At 50.3% G+C, this 19,024-nt stretch overlaps 1 protein-coding gene and 1 pseudogene across 1 annotated transcript; both read left to right on the top strand.

Moving 5' to 3' along the window:
- The first annotated feature begins 2,132 nt into the window (after window positions 1–2,132).
- On the top strand, window positions 2,133–8,179 carry LOC107133721 (regucalcin-like). Its single transcript, XM_048797693.1, is given in 6 exon segments — window positions 2,133–2,245; window positions 3,988–4,454; window positions 6,107–6,289; window positions 6,815–6,922; window positions 6,925–7,029; window positions 7,619–8,179. Coding segments are annotated over 4 exon segments (885 nt in total). The 5' UTR covers window positions 2,133–2,245; window positions 3,988–4,454; window positions 6,107–6,150; the 3' UTR covers window positions 8,152–8,179.
- Window positions 8,180–15,341: 7,162 nt separating this feature from the next.
- On the top strand, window positions 15,342–17,490 carry LOC107133719 (annotated as a pseudogene).
- The last annotated feature ends 1,534 nt before the right edge of the window (window positions 17,491–19,024 follow it).

Genomic DNA, 19,024 nt, shown 5'->3' with positions numbered 1-19,024 from the left:
CTTGCGGGCAAGGGGTCGCGACAGGGTACTGGGGGCCTTGGGTCCTCAGGGGTGGGAAGATGCAGGAAGGAGCTTCCCAGGACCCTGCTGAGGATGGCCTGCCCTTCAGGATCCCAACCCCAGTTATGTGGACCAGAGCAGGAGGTGCTTTGAGCCCTGTGCAGGATCCGGAGTCACTCAGGAAAGGCTCAGGTGGAGGTTCAGGCTGCAGCCTGGGAAAGAAGTCAGCCTGTCACTCATGGGAGAGGAAAGTTCTCCTGTGGGACCCTAAGGCCAAGCATGGGCTCATGAGGGACATGGAGTGCTGGGTGCAGGAGGAGGGAAGCTCAGGTCCCCAGGCTGCCTGATTTGGTGACGGAGGAGTGCTGAGCCTCTCAGGGAGAAGTCTGTCCCCAAGCAGACCCACAATCTGAACCCCACCTTGCCCCTGTGCCTCTCCCAGAAAGCAGCCTAAGTCGAGGTGACCTGAGGCTCTGGCAGACCCATGGTGCTTTCCTGTCACAAGGCCCCTGGGCAACAACCCCATCAGGAAGGATTTGGGATAGGGGGTATTCAGCTGAGCCCCAGAGGAGGCCACTCCTACTCAGGAGACATGAGGAAGCAGTGCCACCACTCACAGACCCAAAGAGAGGAGGGCAGGGTCTCATGCTCCCTGGTCAGAGGGAGCCAGCTGGCCCACCAGGGGGCAGGGTGTATGACCCCGGGGCCTAGGTCTGTGTCAGGGTCCAACGAGTCACTCCAGCAGGTCTCCCACAGGGAGTATCACCTGGTGGGATCACCATAAGCATGCAGGCCATTGCAGCTCCCAAGGTGCCCCAGGGTCACCACAGCTTCTCTGGACAGCCAAGTGGGATGTAGGGCCAGCAGGCCTAGTGCAACACACCATCTCCAGCTGTCCCACAGGGAGGAAGGAGTGTCACCCAGGAGGGTGAGAACTGGACACTATCCACGTGACTGAGCCCTGCTCTGGTGGGGGAGCCCACACTATGCCAGCAGGGTGGCAACAGGACATCAGAGGAGTCACTGCAGGGGACACAGGCTCACACTGACTTGGCACAAGGCTCCTGCTCTGGGGGAGCAGACAGGGAGAGGGTAGTGCCAGGGAGACCTGGTTGAAGAGGCTCCCAAACCCAGGGATCCGAAGAGCTGAGCAGAGGGGAGGGGGTGAGGAGCCCCAGGGCCCAGGGAGCTGCAGAGCTGAGCAGAGGGGAGGGAGGGAGGAGCCTGGTGGACAGGACATCTGGAAGGCAGAGATGAGGGGCCAACTTTGGATGCAATTTCATGGCCCTGTTAATGTCCTGCACTTAGAAACAAAGTGTCACAGGGGCTTAAACCATTTTCTCAGTCCGGTGGGATCTTCTCCCCCAGGCTTAGAGGGCAGAAGGCTGAGACCAGGGGTCACAGGGCTTAGCTACCTCCCCAGGCTGCAGGGTAGGCTCCAGGCATGTCTTGTCCAGCTACAGAGGGGAACTTTGCAGATGGCGGGAGTGCCAAGGTGGCCCCTCAGCACTTAGCCAGTGCAGGGGAACACTGGGGCTGATGTTGGAAATGACCACAAACCAGCAGTTGAAAACCACAGGAACTTGTCCTCTGCCAGCCCTGGAGGGCAGAGGCCAAGACCAGGGGTCCCAGGCTGAGATCCCTGCATAGGCTCCTCCTGCCTCTCCAGCTCCTGGGACTCCAGGTGGCCCTGGGCTGGTGGCCCCTCACTGCAGTCTCTGCCTCCATCTCCAGGTGCTACTCCTCTGTGCCTGTGTCCCCTTCTCTGTCTCTAGTGAGGACACTGCGATTGCATAGGGCCACCCTTACCCAGGAGGGTTTCATCTTGAGATCATTACCTAATTATATCTGCAGAGACCCTAAATGCAAAAGAAGCCCTATCCCGAGGTCCCAGTGCACTTGGGGTGCTATTCAGCCCACTGGGTTTGGACATGGGGACGCATCCCAGGTGGGGAGCAGGGGTGTGTGGGCAAGCCCATGTGGGATGCCTGATAGACTTCCAAGCAGGGTGTTAGGCAGAAATCTATTCTGGGAGCTGGTGTGTGCTCATCTACAAACGGGGGAGTCATCAGCAGGTCGGAGTGTGGGAGTGTGTAAGTCATGAGTCAGATGAGATCATCCGCCCCAGGTGCAGAAGGAGGCTGCCCTGGGAATCTAGGCAGGACCTGGGAAAGGGCTAGCATTTGGCAGGTGGAGGAGGAGCATTCTGGAGGTAGGACAGCTGGACCAAGGGACGTGGAGAAGGGTGAGTGCCTGACGTCCTGTTGTGGGGTCACGGGGGCATGACAACTGGTTTGGTGTCAGGGCCCCTGGAATGTGGGAGCAAAGGGCGTGTGGGGCTCTGTGCCCCCATGGTGTGTCTCAGGGAGAGCTAGGTCTTGGCTGCATGGAGGCCACTACCCTGTCTGCAGCCGGAGGAACCCTTGGTGTGGGCCTGCAAGAGAGCAGCACCTCCTGCCAAAATCCTCTCCTTGGGGAGTACCCTGGCAATCCTGCTGGCAGAAAGCGGTGGTGGCAGGAGAGGCGCAGGGTCCCTGGCACCACTGTACTCATTGGAGTGGCACGTGGGCAGAGGCCGCTGAAGGAGCCTACAGGAGGCTGGGGGAGTGACGCCCAGACCATCTCAGAGGGCGGAGGAAGACGCGGGGAGGGGGCTCTGGTGCCTGTGAACATTTGGGTGCCATGGCCAGGTGTGCGAGGCCGGGTCGGGTCAGCAAGTGAAGCTCGGAGATCAGCAGTCCGTTCTTTACAGGATGCCTGTGAGTAGAGCCCTGCCCAGCGTCCCCTTTGCCTGCCCAGGGATCCCCGTGCCTCCCCCGCGCCCCCTCTAGGCCTGCTGGGCCAAGACTCTGCTCCCTGTGAGCCTGCCTGGGTGAGCCCTGTGGACTCCCAATTGCAAGAGGGCGCTCTTCTGCAGTAGGAGAGGAGCACAGTGTCCCGCTGCCCAGGGCAGCGCCTGTGCAAGGTGAGAACCCAGGAGGGCTGGGGAGCCAAATGGTCCGCCCTAAGGGGAAGTCTCAGGGATGCCTGGCGGGGCTCTGGCCATGACCTCGGAGGCTCTCTATGGAAGCAAGGTTCTAAGGGCTGCTGCTTCTCCTACTGTAATGCAGAGTGCACGGGGGCAACTCCTGCAACTGCTACCTTGGCTCTGCAGGGCAGAACAAGTGACATGCCACCGCCTAGGGCTCTGTTGGTTTGGTGAAACACAGAGGGAGGGATGAGGGAGGGGAGGGCGGAAGACAGTTGCTGCCCCCAGTTGGTGGAGCCTTCAGCCTGAGTGCAGTGGAGTCCCAAGGAGCTGAGGGAACAGGACAGGATGAGGGCTGAGGAGCATGTGAGCCGCCCCAGTATGCGAGCCCTGGGCTGCTGGGCCTCCTGCTGCTATCCAGGAAGGGCCCTGTGAACTGAGTCCCACCAAGGGCAGGCGTGGCACAGCAACCCAATTAACAGGAGCACTGCAAAGTGAGCCGTTCTGGGGGAGAGGTCTCCTGGGCAGAAAGGCCAGGGTGTGTGCTCGGGAGCCAGCCACCTGCAGATCGCACCCCACCCCAGCCTCTGAGCCGGGCCCACCTGGACAGTGGCTCAGCTTAGCAGCCCCTGCTTCCCAGGCTGTAGCTGGGGGTCCTGGAAGGTGGGGGAGTGGTGGGCACACTGTGCCACCAGAAGGAAAAGGCACAAGGATTCCTGGAACCTTGCCAGGGGGTGCCTCTTCAAGTGACGGGGCACCTGCACGTTCTGTTGACCTCTCGGGTCATGCAGAGTGCCAGGTGGCAGAGGAGCCAGGAGGGGCACGGGCTTGGCTGGGTCCCTCTCTGCATCGCCATGTCTGCCTGGGTGAGGCTTCATGAGCAGAAGAGGCTGTCCTTGAGACCACAGGATGTGTCACACATCTGGGAGCACCCAGCCTGCACGGTCCAGCAGCCCTCACCCGATGACCAGGAGAATGGGACAGGGAACAGCGCACTCACAGCCCTGTCGTCCTCCCAGGCCATGGCGTCCCCCAGGATTGAGGCTGTCATCAGGGAGAGGTACAGGATGGGGGAGTGTCCCGTGTGGGAAGAGGAGACCAGGCAGCTGGTGTATGTGGACATCAATGCCAGGACTGTGTGCCGGTGGAACCCAACTCTGGGGAGGTGTAGACCATAGGCCTGAGTAAGTGGACCTGGAGGCTGCAGATGGTGGGCCTGAGGAAGTGGGCCTGGGGCTACACACTGAGGGCCACAGTAAGTATGGGTCTGGGGGCTGGAGACGTTGGGCCAGAGTAAGTAGGCCTGAGGAAGTAGGTCTGGGACCAGCAGACATTGGACCTGAAGAAGTGGGCCTGGGGGCTGCAGACGGTGGGCCAGAGGAAGTGGGTCTGGGGGCTGCAGACTGTGGGCCTGAGTAAGTGGACCTGGGGGCTGCAGATGGTGGGCCTGAGGAAGTGGGCCTGGGGCTACACACTGTGGGCCACAGTAAGTGTGGGTCTGGGAGTTGGAGACTTTGGGCCAGAGTAAGTGGGCCTGAGGGATGCAGACAGTGGGCCTGAGGAAGTAGGTCTGGGACCAGCAGACAGTGGACCTGAGGAAGTGAGTCTGGGGGCTGCAGACTGTGAGCCTGAGGAAGTGGGCCTGGGGGCTGCAGATGGTGGGTCAGAGGAAGTAGGCCTGAGGGCTGCAGACGGTGGGCCTGAGGAAGTGGGTCTGGGGTCTGCAGACAGAGGGCCACAGGAAGTAGGTCTGGGGGCTGCAGAGGGTTGGTCAGAGGAAGTGGATCTGGGGGCTGCAGATGGAGGGCCAGAGGAAGTGGGTCTGGGGGCTGCAGATGGAGGGCCAGAGGAAGTGGGTCTGGGGGCTGCAGAACATGGGCCTGAGGAAGTGTGGGTCCCCTAGAGCTCCAGTTGTTCCTGGGGAGGGAGCTGTGAGACCATCATATGTGCCCGGGGCCCTGTGTCCCCTGAGGTCCTGGGGCTCGTTTAGCTATGAAGCTGTCCTGCCTGCCCATGGCCCGTGTCCCCTGAGGTCCTAGGGCTCGTTGGTACCTTTGCCACAGGTGTCCAGCATCACTCATGGCCTGAGGGTTGCAGGGGCCCAGCTGGGGCACCTGCTTGCTCAGCACCTGTCCCACTGCTCTGGAGCCCCTGGAGTGTGGGCTGTCACACCCTGGGCACAGGACAGACCGTGGGGGTGGGAAGTCCTGGTGTACAGGATGGACCAAAGCTGGGCTCGCTGTCCTCCAGACAAAGTCCTGGAAACGCTGACATCCTCCTGGCGGCTGTGTGGAGCCCGCGCCTGGCTCTGACCCCGGGTTGTGCCACACACGCACCTGTCCTGACTCAGGAGCCAGGGTGGGGGTGACTGTGCTTTTTCCAGGCTCATGTGTGTGCGTGGACCCACACACCTGGGTGGTATCTGTGTGTCTGCAACCCTCAGGCCTCAAGTGATGCTGGACACCTATGACAAAGGTACCAAAAAGCCCTAGGACCATAGGGGCTTGCACACCTATGTGGCTGACGACCCCTGTAGGCTCACACACCTGTGTGGCTGATGACCCCTATGGGCTCACACACCTGGGAGGTACCTGTGTGTCTGTGGGGCTTGCACAGCAGCTTGCACACCTGTGTGGCTGATGACCCCTGTGGGCCTTCTGAGGAGCAGAAGCAGCACTCTGGGAGCGTCCTCCACTCACCCTCCCCCTCCCCAAGGGCAAGTGCCACTGTCCCCCTTGCAGATCAGGGCTGGCCCAAAGTCTGTGTCTGGCCTCAGGCACCCTCCTGTGGAGCCTGCCCCAGGCCCAGCGGTCCTACCCGAGGGCTCAGGGGCACCCGCGGCTCTCACACTGGCACTGATGTGAGGAGAGGCCAGTGCTCTCCGCTCCTGCAGTCCTGGTGGTCGTGCAGGCAGGCTCGGCAGCCTCCAGTCCCATCTAGAGGCCCTGTGGTGGCCGTTGTGGGGAGGGGGGCGCAGAGAGGTGGTCCACACAGGCCCAGCAGGACTGGTCCTGTGCTGAGACGTGCTCTGTGCCCTGACAGTGCCTCCCAGCAGAAGCCCCATGGGTGGGGTGGCACTGTCTCCTGGAGAAGCAGCAGCTGGGCCACCCTGCTGTCCTGTATCCTCTGTCCTCCCAGGAGACCCTGGTGGCTGTGTGGCTCTGTGCAGAGAGGGCATCTACATGGTGGCTTCTGGTACCTGCCTTGGCCTCCTGGACTGGGAGACGGGGCAGGTGGAGTGGGCAGCCTGGCTGGACCATGACAAGCCCCACAACAGGTTCAAGGATGGGAAGGTGGACCCCACTGGGAGGTTTGAGGCAGGTGAGCTGCTGAAAGGACTGGCTGTGGCCCGGTTTGCCGAAGGTGGCCCAGGCCACCTGGAGAGCCTCTCATCATGGCGGGTGCCAGCTTTTTGGGGACCTCAGGAGCTCTCCCCAGGCTACTGGCAAGCAGCACCCGAGGTTATGCAGGTGCTGGGCATCCCACAGATTCCCTCCCTCTCCAAAGCCCATGGCTTTCATGTAATTCTTCCTGGGTCCCTGCCCAGAGAGGACCCTGGGAGGGTCGAAGCCGCCAGGGTGGGGCAGTGGCCAGGGCTGCTGGCCAGAGGCCATTCACGTGCAGCTGAGGGCCCTGCACCTCTGCCTGAGCAGGCCTCTTCCCAGGTGGAACATCTCTGGGGTCCCCCCTTTGCCCAGCACAGAGGCTCATTCACAGATGCTGCCTGAGGGCCATCCTGCCTGCTGTCCCCCAACTGAGGGTGACCACAGCTCTCTGCACAGCGGGTCTGTGTGGGGTGGACAAGGCAGGTTGGGGTGCTGCCCACTGACCTTCCACTCTCTTCAGGCACCATTCCAGAGGCATCCGCTCCAGGAGTGTGGGAGCCGGGGCAGGGCTCCCTGTATACACTCTACGCTGACCGCTCTGTGATCAGACAGCTGGACCAGCTGGGCATCCCAATGGGCTGGACTGGTCCCTGGACCACTGCACTCTCTACCACGTGGACAGCCTGGTCTACTCTGTGCGAGCCTATGACTACAACGTGCAGACAGGAGGCCTGGGTAGGGGCCTCCCTGGCCAGTCCCCCATGCCCTCCCCAGGCGAAGGCCTCCGTGGCCAGCCCCCCACACCATCCCTCAGGTATGGGCCTCCGTGGCCAGCCCCCCACACCCTCCCTGGGGTAGGAGCTTCTATGGCCAGCCACCCACACTCTCCCCAGGTGGGGTCCTCCGTGGCCAGCCCCCCACGTCCTCCCTGGAGTAGGGGCCTCCATGGCCAGCACCACAAGCCCTCTCTGGGTGGGGCCTCCGTGGCCAGCCCCCCACACCCTCCCTGGGGTAGGAGCTTCTATGGCCAGCCACCCACACTCTCCCCAGGTGGGGTCCTCCGTGGCCAGCCCCCCACGTCCTCCCTGGAGTAGGGGCCTCCATGGCCAGCACCACAAGCCCTCTCTGGGTGGGGCCTCCGTGGCCAGCCCCCCACACCCTCCCTGGGGGAGCCTTTGTGGCCAGTCCCCCGACATCCTCCCGAGTCCCCTCCTGGGGTCCCAGATGCACCACCAGGTCTGTCACTCCCTCCCAAGGTTGAGGCCATGCAACATGACCTCCTGGTCTGGGCTGTGAGGGGCCACGTGCCTCTGTCCTGCTGCAGCAAACCCACGGCTGGTGTGCCAGCTAGAGCCAGAGCAAGGCATGCCAGATGGGCTGTGCATGGACACCACGGGGACACTTTGGGTGGCCTGCATTGACGGAGGCAGGGTGATCCGCATGGACCCTGAGACAGGTGTGTGCACAGGGCAGTCAGTCAAGGAGGGGCCATGGGGTGCTCTGTGCTATGGTGTTCAGGGTCTGGGAGTGGGAAGGCAGCACCACATGCTTGTCCAGCTACAGGGGGACTGTGCAGATGGCGGGAGTGCCAGGGTGGCCCCTCAGCGCTTGGCCAGTGCAGGGAACACTGGGGCTGATGTAGCAAATGACCACAAACCAGCGATGAAAACCACAGGACCTTGTACTGTCCCACCCTGGAGGGTGGAGGCTAAACCAGGGTCCCAGGCTGAGCTCCCTGCACATGCTCCAGGGAGGCTCCTCCTGCATCTCCCAGCTTCTGTGCTCCAGGTGGCCCTGCCTGGTGGCCCCTCAGTCCAGTCTCTTTCTCCACGGGGCTCCTCCTCCTTCACAGGCTGAGGAACCCCACCATCCTATGCAGCTCAAGTCAGGCCTCCGTCCCTGGGTTCGGGCCAGGCTCAGCTCTGGCGGGGCGTTCCCCACCTGACTGCTGTTCACAGATGACAGACAATAAACGTGGCCACCTCAATGTCATCTCTGCAGCTGCTGTCCTGGGATGTGCCCCCCCAGGACTGCCCCATGCTCTAGTGTCACCCATCTTCAGGGTCTGTGTCCCCTCTTCTGTCTCTTGGGAGGACACGGCCATTGCATGAGGGCCACCTGACCCAGGAGGAGCCCATCTCAGGACCCTTCACTAATGACCTCTGCAGAGACCCTGTTACCACACCAGGTCCCACTCACAGGTTCTGGGGTGCAAATGTGGACAGGACTCACCTCTTACAATGGTGTCCAGCTCCCTCCAGGAGCCTGGCCTCTCCAGCTCCTGGGCTCCAGGTGGCCCTGCTGACCCCTGCAGTCCATGAGTCAGGGCAGAGTTGGGGATCAAGTGCTGCAGGTGCCAGGGAGAACCAGCAGGCCCAGGGCCCCACTGGGGAGTGGGCACAGTCAGGCCACCTGGGGTCCTACAGCAGGCGGGTGGCTGGGCTTCAGGGACATACCTGAGCTTTACTCACAGGGACGCGGCTGTGCACCCTGGAGATGCCAGTGTTCTGGGTGATGTCCTGCTGCTTCCAGGGTAGGGGGGCTGACTACCCCGACTTGTGTGTGACCTCTGCAGTGGACAGCCTGAGTCCAGAGCAGCTGTTGCTGGAGCTGCAGGCAGGACACATCTTCAAGGTCAGTGGGGTCTCCCTGCCAGGGTCAGCTTGGCTCCCGGCCACGTCTGCTCAGCCAGGTGTAACGCATCTTGACCTCGGAGACTGGAGCAGACTTGGCAGCATCCATGGGGACCTCTGTCCACCTGGAAAACAGCCCTCCCGATGCCCCACGTGCCCTGCTGTGCACAGAGACATTTACAGGAAGTTTAGGAAGCTGGCGTGGCTGGCACTGCCGTGGCTGGGGCTGCCGGGAGACTCAGCCGCACCCAGGGACTCACCTCCACCCTCTCCTCCTGCAGGACCTGGGCCTGGGGGTGAGAGGCCTTGCATCCTGCCACTTCACTGGCTGAGGAACCCCAACGTCCAATGCAGCTCAAGCCAGGCCTCCGTCCCTGGGGTCAGGCCAGGCTCAGCTCTGGTGGGATGCTCCCCGCCTGACCGCTGTTCACAGCTGACAATAAATATGGCCACCCCAATGTCATCTCTGCAGCTGCTGCCCCGGGATGTGGCAGGACTGCCCCATGCTATGTCCAGGGTCACCCAGCTTCAGCTTGTAATGCCCTCGTGTGTTCTCCAAGGTCCCCACAGGTCACCTGCAGTCCCCAGAACATGTGGTTGACACTGGTATCTGTGAAGTTGGCCTCTCTGCCTCCAGTTGGTGCTGGGTCACTGAGAGCAGGAACCTGAGCATGGGCTGTAGCTGTGCTGGACGTGCACAAGTCCATCTGCTAGGGATAGAGCCAGACATCAGGTGCCTTCACAGCACTGGGCGCCCAGTGCCTTTACTTCCAAACAGCCTATTTACCCCTGAAAGGCACTCGCACTCCAGCAGTGATCCAGTCCCCTGCCCAGCCCCATCACCTGCCCACTGCCTGTGTCTGGATGGCCTGCTGTGGATAGGACCTGCCCACGGAGTCCACACTGAGTGACCCTCTGTATCGGCTTCTCTCACTGAGCCCCATGTCTCAAAATCTGTCCCACTTGCAGCATGTGTCAGAGCTGCAGTCCTTTTCAGGGCTGAGTAATATTCCACCATGTTGATGGACTCGTCCTGTTCCCCCATTCCTCCTCAGTGGACACATGGGTCACTTCTCCCTTCTGACCCTTGTGCATGGTGCTGCTGTGAATATTCACACACAAGTTTTCATTCCAGCATTTGTTTCTGGGTCTTTAGGGACGTACCTAGGCTGGAGGTGCTGGTGGAATGGGAACTCCCTGCATAACCGTGTGAGGCCCCTGCACACTGTCCCTCCACAGGGGCTCCACGCTGCCCTCCCACATACACATGCTAAGAGTGATGAAGAACTTTGAGTCCCCGACTCCAGAGGGCTCAGTACAGAGTTCTCTGGAGGTCCCCACACAGGTGGCCTGCAGGTGCAGACTGCGCCGGGAGTCTTTGTCCTGGGGTCCCCGTGGTCATGGTGGCAGAGTGCAGCTTGTCCTGTGGGCAGGGGTGGGCAGTGCTGTGAACAGGAAGGGCTGACCTGGGACTTGAGCCTCCATCTGGGAGTGAGGCCTGTGTGGAGTTGGTCCTGGCCGAGTGGTCAGTCCTGGAGAGGGGTGGCTGGCCTGGGAAGAGGGAGAGACCTGGTCTCAGGTGCAGCCCCTGATTCAGGGTGCTGAGGGGCCAGGTGGGGACCTTAGGGAGGCCAAGCAGGGGCTCAGGAAGTGGGCATCCTCCTGATGACCACCACTGTCTGCTCAGGGGCTGGGAGTCCAGGAGGCAACTGGGCTTTGCCTTGTCTACGTTGGAAAGCCCTGGTGTCCACTGTCTATGTGGTGCTGGTTTATGCCACACAGAATGCTGGAAAGGACATCTGTAAGACAGTGGATGCCTGCTCTGCCCCAGGCCAGGGGGCGGGGTGCCGGGTCCTCACTGGAGTCTCCCTCCTGCGTGCCCTGGCTGCGCAGTCTCTGTGCCTGCCTGAACAGACGGTCAGCCAGGAGAGTGGTCACCTGGGCCAGCACTCACCTCTCTGGGAGTGTCCACAGCTTGCCAGCTGCCTGCCCCAGGTCTGCAGGGACCCCTTCTATATATGGATATCACATTAGAACCAAAAACCACAGAGCAGCTATTATATCAGTTTTCAATGCTATATTATGTTTAACATTTGATACAAAAGGCCACAGAGTAGCCATATCAGTTTTTGATACTATAGGATGGACATAATAATAGTATTAATCACAACAGGGCAGCTATTATGTTACTTTTAGATGCAACAATATAGATATCATATTAGCTGTGAAGGCCACAGGGCAAATACTATATCAGTTTTATTTTCTATTTTTTAAATTTTTTTGATATCAAAAGTTGAACTCAGGAGAACTCGACTACTGAGCTACATCCCCTGCCCTATTTTATATTTTAGTTAGAGATAGGGTCTCACTGAGTTACTTAGCACCTCACTTTTGCTGAGGCTGGCTTTGAACTCACAATCCTCCTGTCTCAGCCTCCTGAGCCACTGGGATTATAGGCATGTGTCACTGCACCTGGCCCTAGATCAGTTTTTAGATCCTATATTATGGACATCATATTCATATCAGAGGCCACAGAGAAGCTGTCATATCAATTTTAAATGCTATATTAGTCTTAAAGGACACAGGGCAGCCACTTTATCAGTTTCTGATGCTCTAGTATGGATATCATATTCAATACTAGTATTGAAGCCCATGGAGCAGGAAAGATATCACTTTTAGAAGTAACAATACGGTTATTGCATTAGTATTTTATTATTATAGGACAGCTATCTTATCAGTTTTAGATGCCAAACAGGTAATCACACTAGTACCAATTGCTTCAGATCAGCTATTATATTAGTATTAAGACCACAGGGGAGATATTATATCCATTTTAGATAATAGAGTATGCATATCTTATTTGTATTCAAGGGTACAGGGCAGCTATTATATCAGTTTTAGATGCTACACTAAGCAGTTTTAGATGTTATACTAATATGATATCATATCAGTATTAAAGGCATCATGGCAACTATTTGTTTTAGGTGCTACAGTATGTATATTATTTAGTATTAAAACCACAGTACAGCCATTATATTAATTCAGATGCTACAGTATGATACTATATTAATATTAAAGGTCACAGGGCAGATATTTTATCAGTTTAAGATGACATAATATGAATATCATATTAGTATTATATATTATATTATTAAAGGCCACAGGGCAGCTCTTATATTAGGATGGATATTTTATTAGTTTTAAAGATCTCGGGGAAAGCCATTATATCAGTTTTAGATGTTCTGGCATGGATATCATATTAGTATTAAATGCCCAGGTCAACAATTATGTCACTTTTAGATGTTTAAGTATGCATAACATATTAGTATTAAAGTCAACATGGCAATTGATATATTAATTTCAATAGTATAGCATGAATATCATTAGTTTAATGGCTTCAAAGCAGATATTTTACTAGATTAATATACTATAATATAAATATCATGCTAATATTAAAGGCCACAGAGCATCTGTTTATCCCTTTTAGATTCTATATCATGTATATTAAATATTAAAATCCACCAGAGTGTTATTATATTGGTTTCACAGGCTGTAGAAAACGTATCACATTCATATTAAAGGTCATGTCTATTATATTGGTTTTAGAGGCCATAACATAGATATCATATTAGTATTAAAAGCTAAGGAGAGCTATTGTATTAGTTTTAGATGCCATAATATGGATATCACATTAGATTTAAAGGCCACAGCCCAGCTACTATATTCATTTTAGATACTATAGTTTAGATATCATATTAGTATTAAAAGCCTCTAATGCTTCTAATATCTGTTTTTGATGCTATAATATGAAAATCATATTAATAGTAAATGCCATAGAGTAGCTATTTTATCAGTTTTTCATGCCATAAATATGGAGATCATATCAGTAACAAAGGCCACAGGACAGCTATCATATTAGATTTGGAGGTCATAATATGGATGACATATTAATAGTGAAACCTATAGGGAAGCTATTATATTAGATTTCATGCTATCACAAGGTTATTATATTAATATAAAAAGACAGAGGGAAGCCATAGGATGGATATAATATCTGTATTGGAAGGCCAGAGGACAACTTTTATATTAATTTCAGGGACCATAATTTTTATATCATATTAATATTAAAGGCCATGGGGCAGGGGCTGGGGTTGTGACTCAGTGGTAGAGCACTTGCCTGGCATGCATAAGGCAATGGATTTGATCCTCAGTACCACATTAAAATAAATAATTAAATACAGGTATTATGTTCATCTATGACTTTAAAAAATATTTTTAAAAGGCCACAGGGTAGGCTGGGGTTGTGGCTTGGTGTAGAGTGCTTGCCTAGCATGTGTGAGGCATTTGGTTTGATCCTCAGCACCACATAAAAATAAACAATATGGGCTGGGGTTATGGCTCAGCAATAGAGCACTTAGCACATGTGAGGCCTTGGGTTTGATCCTCAGCACCACATAAAAATAAAATAAATAAATATGTAAATAAATAAAATAAAGGTATTATGTCCACCTACAACTAAAAAAAAAATTTAAAGGACACAGGGCATGTATTATATTAGTTTTAGATGCTAAATTATGGATATTATGTTAATATTAAAGATCACAGTTCACCTATTTTATTAGTTTTAAATGTTGTACTATGGATATCATTAGTATTAAAGACCACAGGACAACTATTATAATATTTTAAGTACCAGAGAGCATAACAGGTTAGTATTGAAGGCCACAGGAAGCTATTATATTAGTTTTAGAGTCCACAGTATGGATATTACATTAGTATGTAAGGCCATAGTGCCACTAAAATATCAGTTTCTGATGCTGTATTATGGATTTTTGTTACAATTGAAGGCCACAGTACAGTTATTATATTAATTTTAGAGGTTATAGTACAAAGACCACATTTGAATTACAAAGCACAGGTCAGCTATTATATTAGCACTAGGTGCTATAGTATGAACATCATTAAGTATTAGAGGCAAGGGTACATGAATTAGTTTAAGATGCTATATATTGATATTATATTAATATTAAAGAACACAGGAGATCTATTAGATGAGACAGTATGTATGTTACATTAGTATGAAAGGCTATAAGACAGCTACTATATTAGATTGGGATGTTTTGCTATGGATATCATATTACTGTAAAAGACCAAAAAGCAGTTATTATATTAGTATTAAATGCTATAGTGTGCACACTATATTAGTATTAGAGACCAAAGGTCAACTATTACATGTTTTAGATATACATTAAAATCTCTTGTAGATAGAGACTCATGCTTATAGTCCTAAAATCAATTATGGTGAAGATTTCTGGAGAAACTTAGTTAAGATTTTCTGTGGAAGAGGGGGTACCCTACAGAAGATTCCTTTAGTAGTACAGTCACACTAAGGTAACTTCTGACCAGCAATTGACCCCAGTGCCCACATTAACATGAGACTGACTTGTAGATGAAGCCCCCTAATTAGGATGGCCACCATGACAGTTCTGGAGAGCACCAGCTAAGGTCAAAAACTCTACTGCCCAATGTGAAGGAGGAGTTGGACACCTGATTGGCAGAGTACAGAGGTGGTCCCCAGTTCTCCTGGTAAACATCAAACACTAATGAAGTTTAGGGACAGCCAAGAGATGAGAGAGAGAGAGAGAGGGAGGGAGAGAGAGAGAAACACTAGAGAGAACACTTAGGTGAACACTAAGTTGGCAAAAGATGACAACAATATAGTAAGTAAGTGACATTTCTGAATACTTGAACAAAAGCATAGACTTACAAAAGTAGTCTTTACATTATCTGAGGAAAGTACTAAGAATTAACCCTGAAGAAGTAAGCAGTTGGCCTTTTGAATGCAATAGAACACAAATGAAGAAAATCAAAGTTTGATGAAGAATCTGGGTTTTAGCCAATTACATGGGCAAGTCATTAGAAGACATGGAGAATCTTAAACAACTTCTAGAATAGGTCAAAGTCCAGGAACACAGTTGAGTTGAGGCTGGCTGAGCATCCTTGGGAAGGACAGTTTTGTCATGAGAGGAGGTGGTGAAGGGCTACACAGTAACCTGTAAGAGATTATTGTCAAGGGTTACACAAGGGGCTGAGAAAGGAGGTGTAGAGAAACGTACAGGAGATGAGGGCAGTTGGTGAAGGAAAACACAGGAGTTGAGAGGTGTTGGTGGAGGGCTACAGAGGATGGGATGAGAAGAGATGGTGGAGTGCTACAAAGAAGCCATGAGAGGACATGGTCAAGGGCTACACATGAGCCCTTGAGAGGAGGTGACAAGAGAGTACATAGGAGCGGATAAAAGGAAGTGGTGGAGGGCTAAATGGTGAGATGAGAGGAGAAGATGGAGGGCTACACAGAAAGCTGTGAGAGGAGGTGGTGGAGGGTTACACAGGTAGAGATGAAAGGTGCTGGTGGGGTGTTACACAGGAGGAGATAAGAGGAGAAGGTTGAGTGCTACACAGGGTCAGTAAAAGCAGACAGTGGAGGGCACACTGGAAGCCATATGGGATGTGATACAGGGCTACACAGGAATTGATAAGTGGTGTAGGGTCACAGAGTGGGTCATAAGAAGTGGTGGTCAATGTTAACACAGTATGAAGGATAGTATCCCAGGGATGCTGAATTCTAAGGAATTCTTGGTTTGACCCTTATTCTGACCCCTCTTACCTATTCATAACTCTAAAACATTAACAATACTTCCTATCTCCTAGCCTTTACCTCACCCTAGAAACCCTAAATATAAGCCCACAAACCAGGTGCTTCTGTTTAACATCTATTCTGTAAACAACCCCTACCTACTCTGTACTCAACATCTGACCACACTCCAGACCACAAATTTGCTCAGGCTCAACTCCATCCATAATACCCACCCTAACCATAATGTTCACCACATAATTTTGGTTTTCTGATTTTGATCTTGAGAAGGGGCTAGGCTTCAGCCTGGCTGACCTTGAGAAGAAGATGGTTTCAGTGTGGATGACATTTGAAGGTAGGCCTCATTCCTCCATCCAGGGCTGGTTGGCCACATCTGCTCTATTCTTGTAATGCATTCTTCTGGAGCAGGTTGGAGAGATCCTGGTTTGCCTGAATGTGATTTTGACCTGAAACAATCAAGCTACTTTTCCCACAGTTATTGTGAATATTGCACCTGAGTGTCACACCAGTCTTGTACTGGGACATCTTTATATCCTATTAATGATATTAAAACAGGCTCTGAGCATTCAGATGGCTTCTATGGGGCACATGCTGGTAAGTGGGAACAATCCCAAACCCCACTCCCAGCTCCTCTACCACCTTTACCATATCTAAGACAAAGAAGAAGGGATTTCAGTCCTTGACAGGGTGTTCTTGACAGGGACAGTGTTCTCTGAGGCAGATGTTGCTTCTGGGGATGGGATACTGTCCCAGGAGCAGCTGAAGTGTAATGAAGCAGGGTGAGGGGGCATTTACAAGGTATAGTATAAATGTCATATTAGTATTTAAGGCCTACATGGCAGCTATTATATTAATTTTACAAGATGTAGTAGGATATTATATTAGAATAAAAGGCAGTTGTTATTTCTGTTTCAAGGCCACATTATTAATATTATATTAATATTAAATACACAGAACACCTATTATATTAGCTTTAGTTGCTATAGTATGGATATTACAGTAGTATTAAAGACCACCATGCAAGTATTATACTGGTTTTGGATGCTATAATATTAACATCATCTTAGTATTTAATGTCACAGGGCTGCTATTATATTAGTGTTCGATACTATGGCATGATATTAATGTTGAAGGCCATAGGGAAGCTATTATTTAAGTTTTAAATACTATAGTATGGATATCACATTAGTATTCATTGCCACAGGGCAGCTATTATATTAGTTTCAGATGGAGTGCTATGGATATAATATTAGTGTTAGAGACCACAAGTCAGCTTTTATATTAGTTTTAGATGGCATGTTTAAATATTGTAATAGTACTGGAGGCCAAGGGCATATATTACATTAGTTTTAAGATGTAATAATATGGCATCACTTCTTCCCCAGCTCATGGCCTGGTTGGTGGGGTCCCACAAGGCTCAACATGCATATCAAGAGGTATTATTTCTGTTCAGGGTCCACCTACCCTGTCCATGGCATGATGTTCACCTTCAATTATTGCAAGGTATTCAGATTCTGTAAATCCAATGTACTAAGAACTTTAAAATACAGCATAATCCTCACAAGGCCAGGTGGACTAAAGCATTCAGGAAAGCAGCTGGTCAAGAGCTTACAGTGGATAATTCATTTGAATTTGAAAAATGTAGAAATGAACCTGTCAAATGCCAGCCAGAACTACGGAATACAACTATTAATGCAATGAAGAGAGTTGAAGAGATCAAACAGAAACGCAAGCTAAATTTATAATGAATATATTGAAAAAAAATAGAGCTACAGAAAGTTCAGGACATTAAAGAAGTCAAGCAAAACTTCCATCTTATCTGAGCCCCTCTTGCAGGCAAAGGAAAGAAGTTGGAAAAAAATGGTACAGCAGTTACAATAGGATGTGGACATGTGGACATGTTTCTTATAAATCTTCTCTCTGTAACCATTTCTATATGTACATTTGAAAATCTCCTTTGGAGACTTAGAATTTAATTCTAAAGTATTGATTTTTATATAAAGTCATTGAAGTGAAAGATGATTACAAATAATTTTCTTCTACATTGCTATCTGCAAAGCATCAGATTATGGTTGTTACATTGTACCTCACTGTAACATCTTCACTGATAGATGTGCTCATATAAATCACGAAAATTGTGTTTGTAAATGCACAAGTGGATTGTGGGCAGAATAATGGCACTAGGCATCATTTATGTAATAACTAATTACAAAAATTTATGGCCAGTGATATATAAAATAATTGTTTTTGCAATTAAAAAAAGATGCAGGTGCTGGGGTTGTAACTCAGTTGTATAGTGCTTGCCTAGCATGTGTGAGGCATTAGGTTTGATTCTCAGCACTGCATATGAATAGATAAAGTAAAGGTCCACTGACAACCAAAAAAATTTTTTTTAAAGATACATAATATAAATATTACATTAGGTTAAAGGCAACAGGGAATATTCTTATTATTTTTATTTGCTAATGTATGGACATTACATTAATATTAAAGATGATTAAAGACCCTAGAAAGCCTCTTCTTTATTAGTTAAGGTACTATATTATGAATATGACATTAGCATTCAAGGCCACATTGCAGTTTTTATATTAGCTTGAGATGCTGTAGTATGAATATCATTTTACTATAAAAAGCTACAGGGAGTTATCATATTAATTTTGGACAATATAACTTGGATATTATATTAATGTTAAATGCAACAGGGCAGCTATTATGTTATTTTAGGTGCCATAGCATGGATATTACAGAAATATTAAAGGCCACAGAGAAGTTACTATGTTTATTTTAGATGCTCTTATATGGCTATTAAATTAATATCAAAGGTCACAAAGCAACTAAAGTACTAATTTTAGATGCTATGTTATGAATATTTTGTTACATTAGAGGCCATAGGATAGGTATTATATCAGTTTTAGATGTTATAATTTGGACATTATATTAGTAATAAAAGTGACAGGGCCGTACAGTGCTATAATTTACAATTCTATAATTTGTGTACTGTACTATAATATTATATTGATAGCCAAGTGGCAGTTATTTATTAGTTTTACATGCCATAAGATAGATAGCCTATTAATATAAAGCCACATGGCAGCTATTATATTAATATTAGGTGGTACAATGTGAATATCACAATAATACTAAAGGTCATAGAATGAATGAATATATATATATATATATATATATATATATATATATATATATATATGCCATAGCATTTAATATTAAAATACACAGTTTTAGTTTATTAAAATATTAATTTTAGATGTTGTCTATGGACGTCACAATAACATTAATGTCCACTGGCTGGCTATTCTATTTTATTTGAATGCTATATTATAAATATCATATTAGTTTTAATTGCCCCAGGGCAATTATTATATTAGTTTCAGATGCTATAGTTTTGAGATCTCATTAGTATTAAAGGCACCTATTTATTTAAGAT

Source organism: Marmota marmota, unplaced genomic scaffold (assembly GCF_001458135.2).
Source record: "Marmota marmota marmota unplaced genomic scaffold, marMar, whole genome shotgun sequence".
Classification (NCBI taxonomy): domain Eukaryota; kingdom Metazoa; phylum Chordata; class Mammalia; order Rodentia; family Sciuridae; genus Marmota; species Marmota marmota.
The sequence above is the reverse complement of the archived record's forward strand: the minus strand, read 5'-3'. Positions and strand labels throughout refer to the sequence as shown.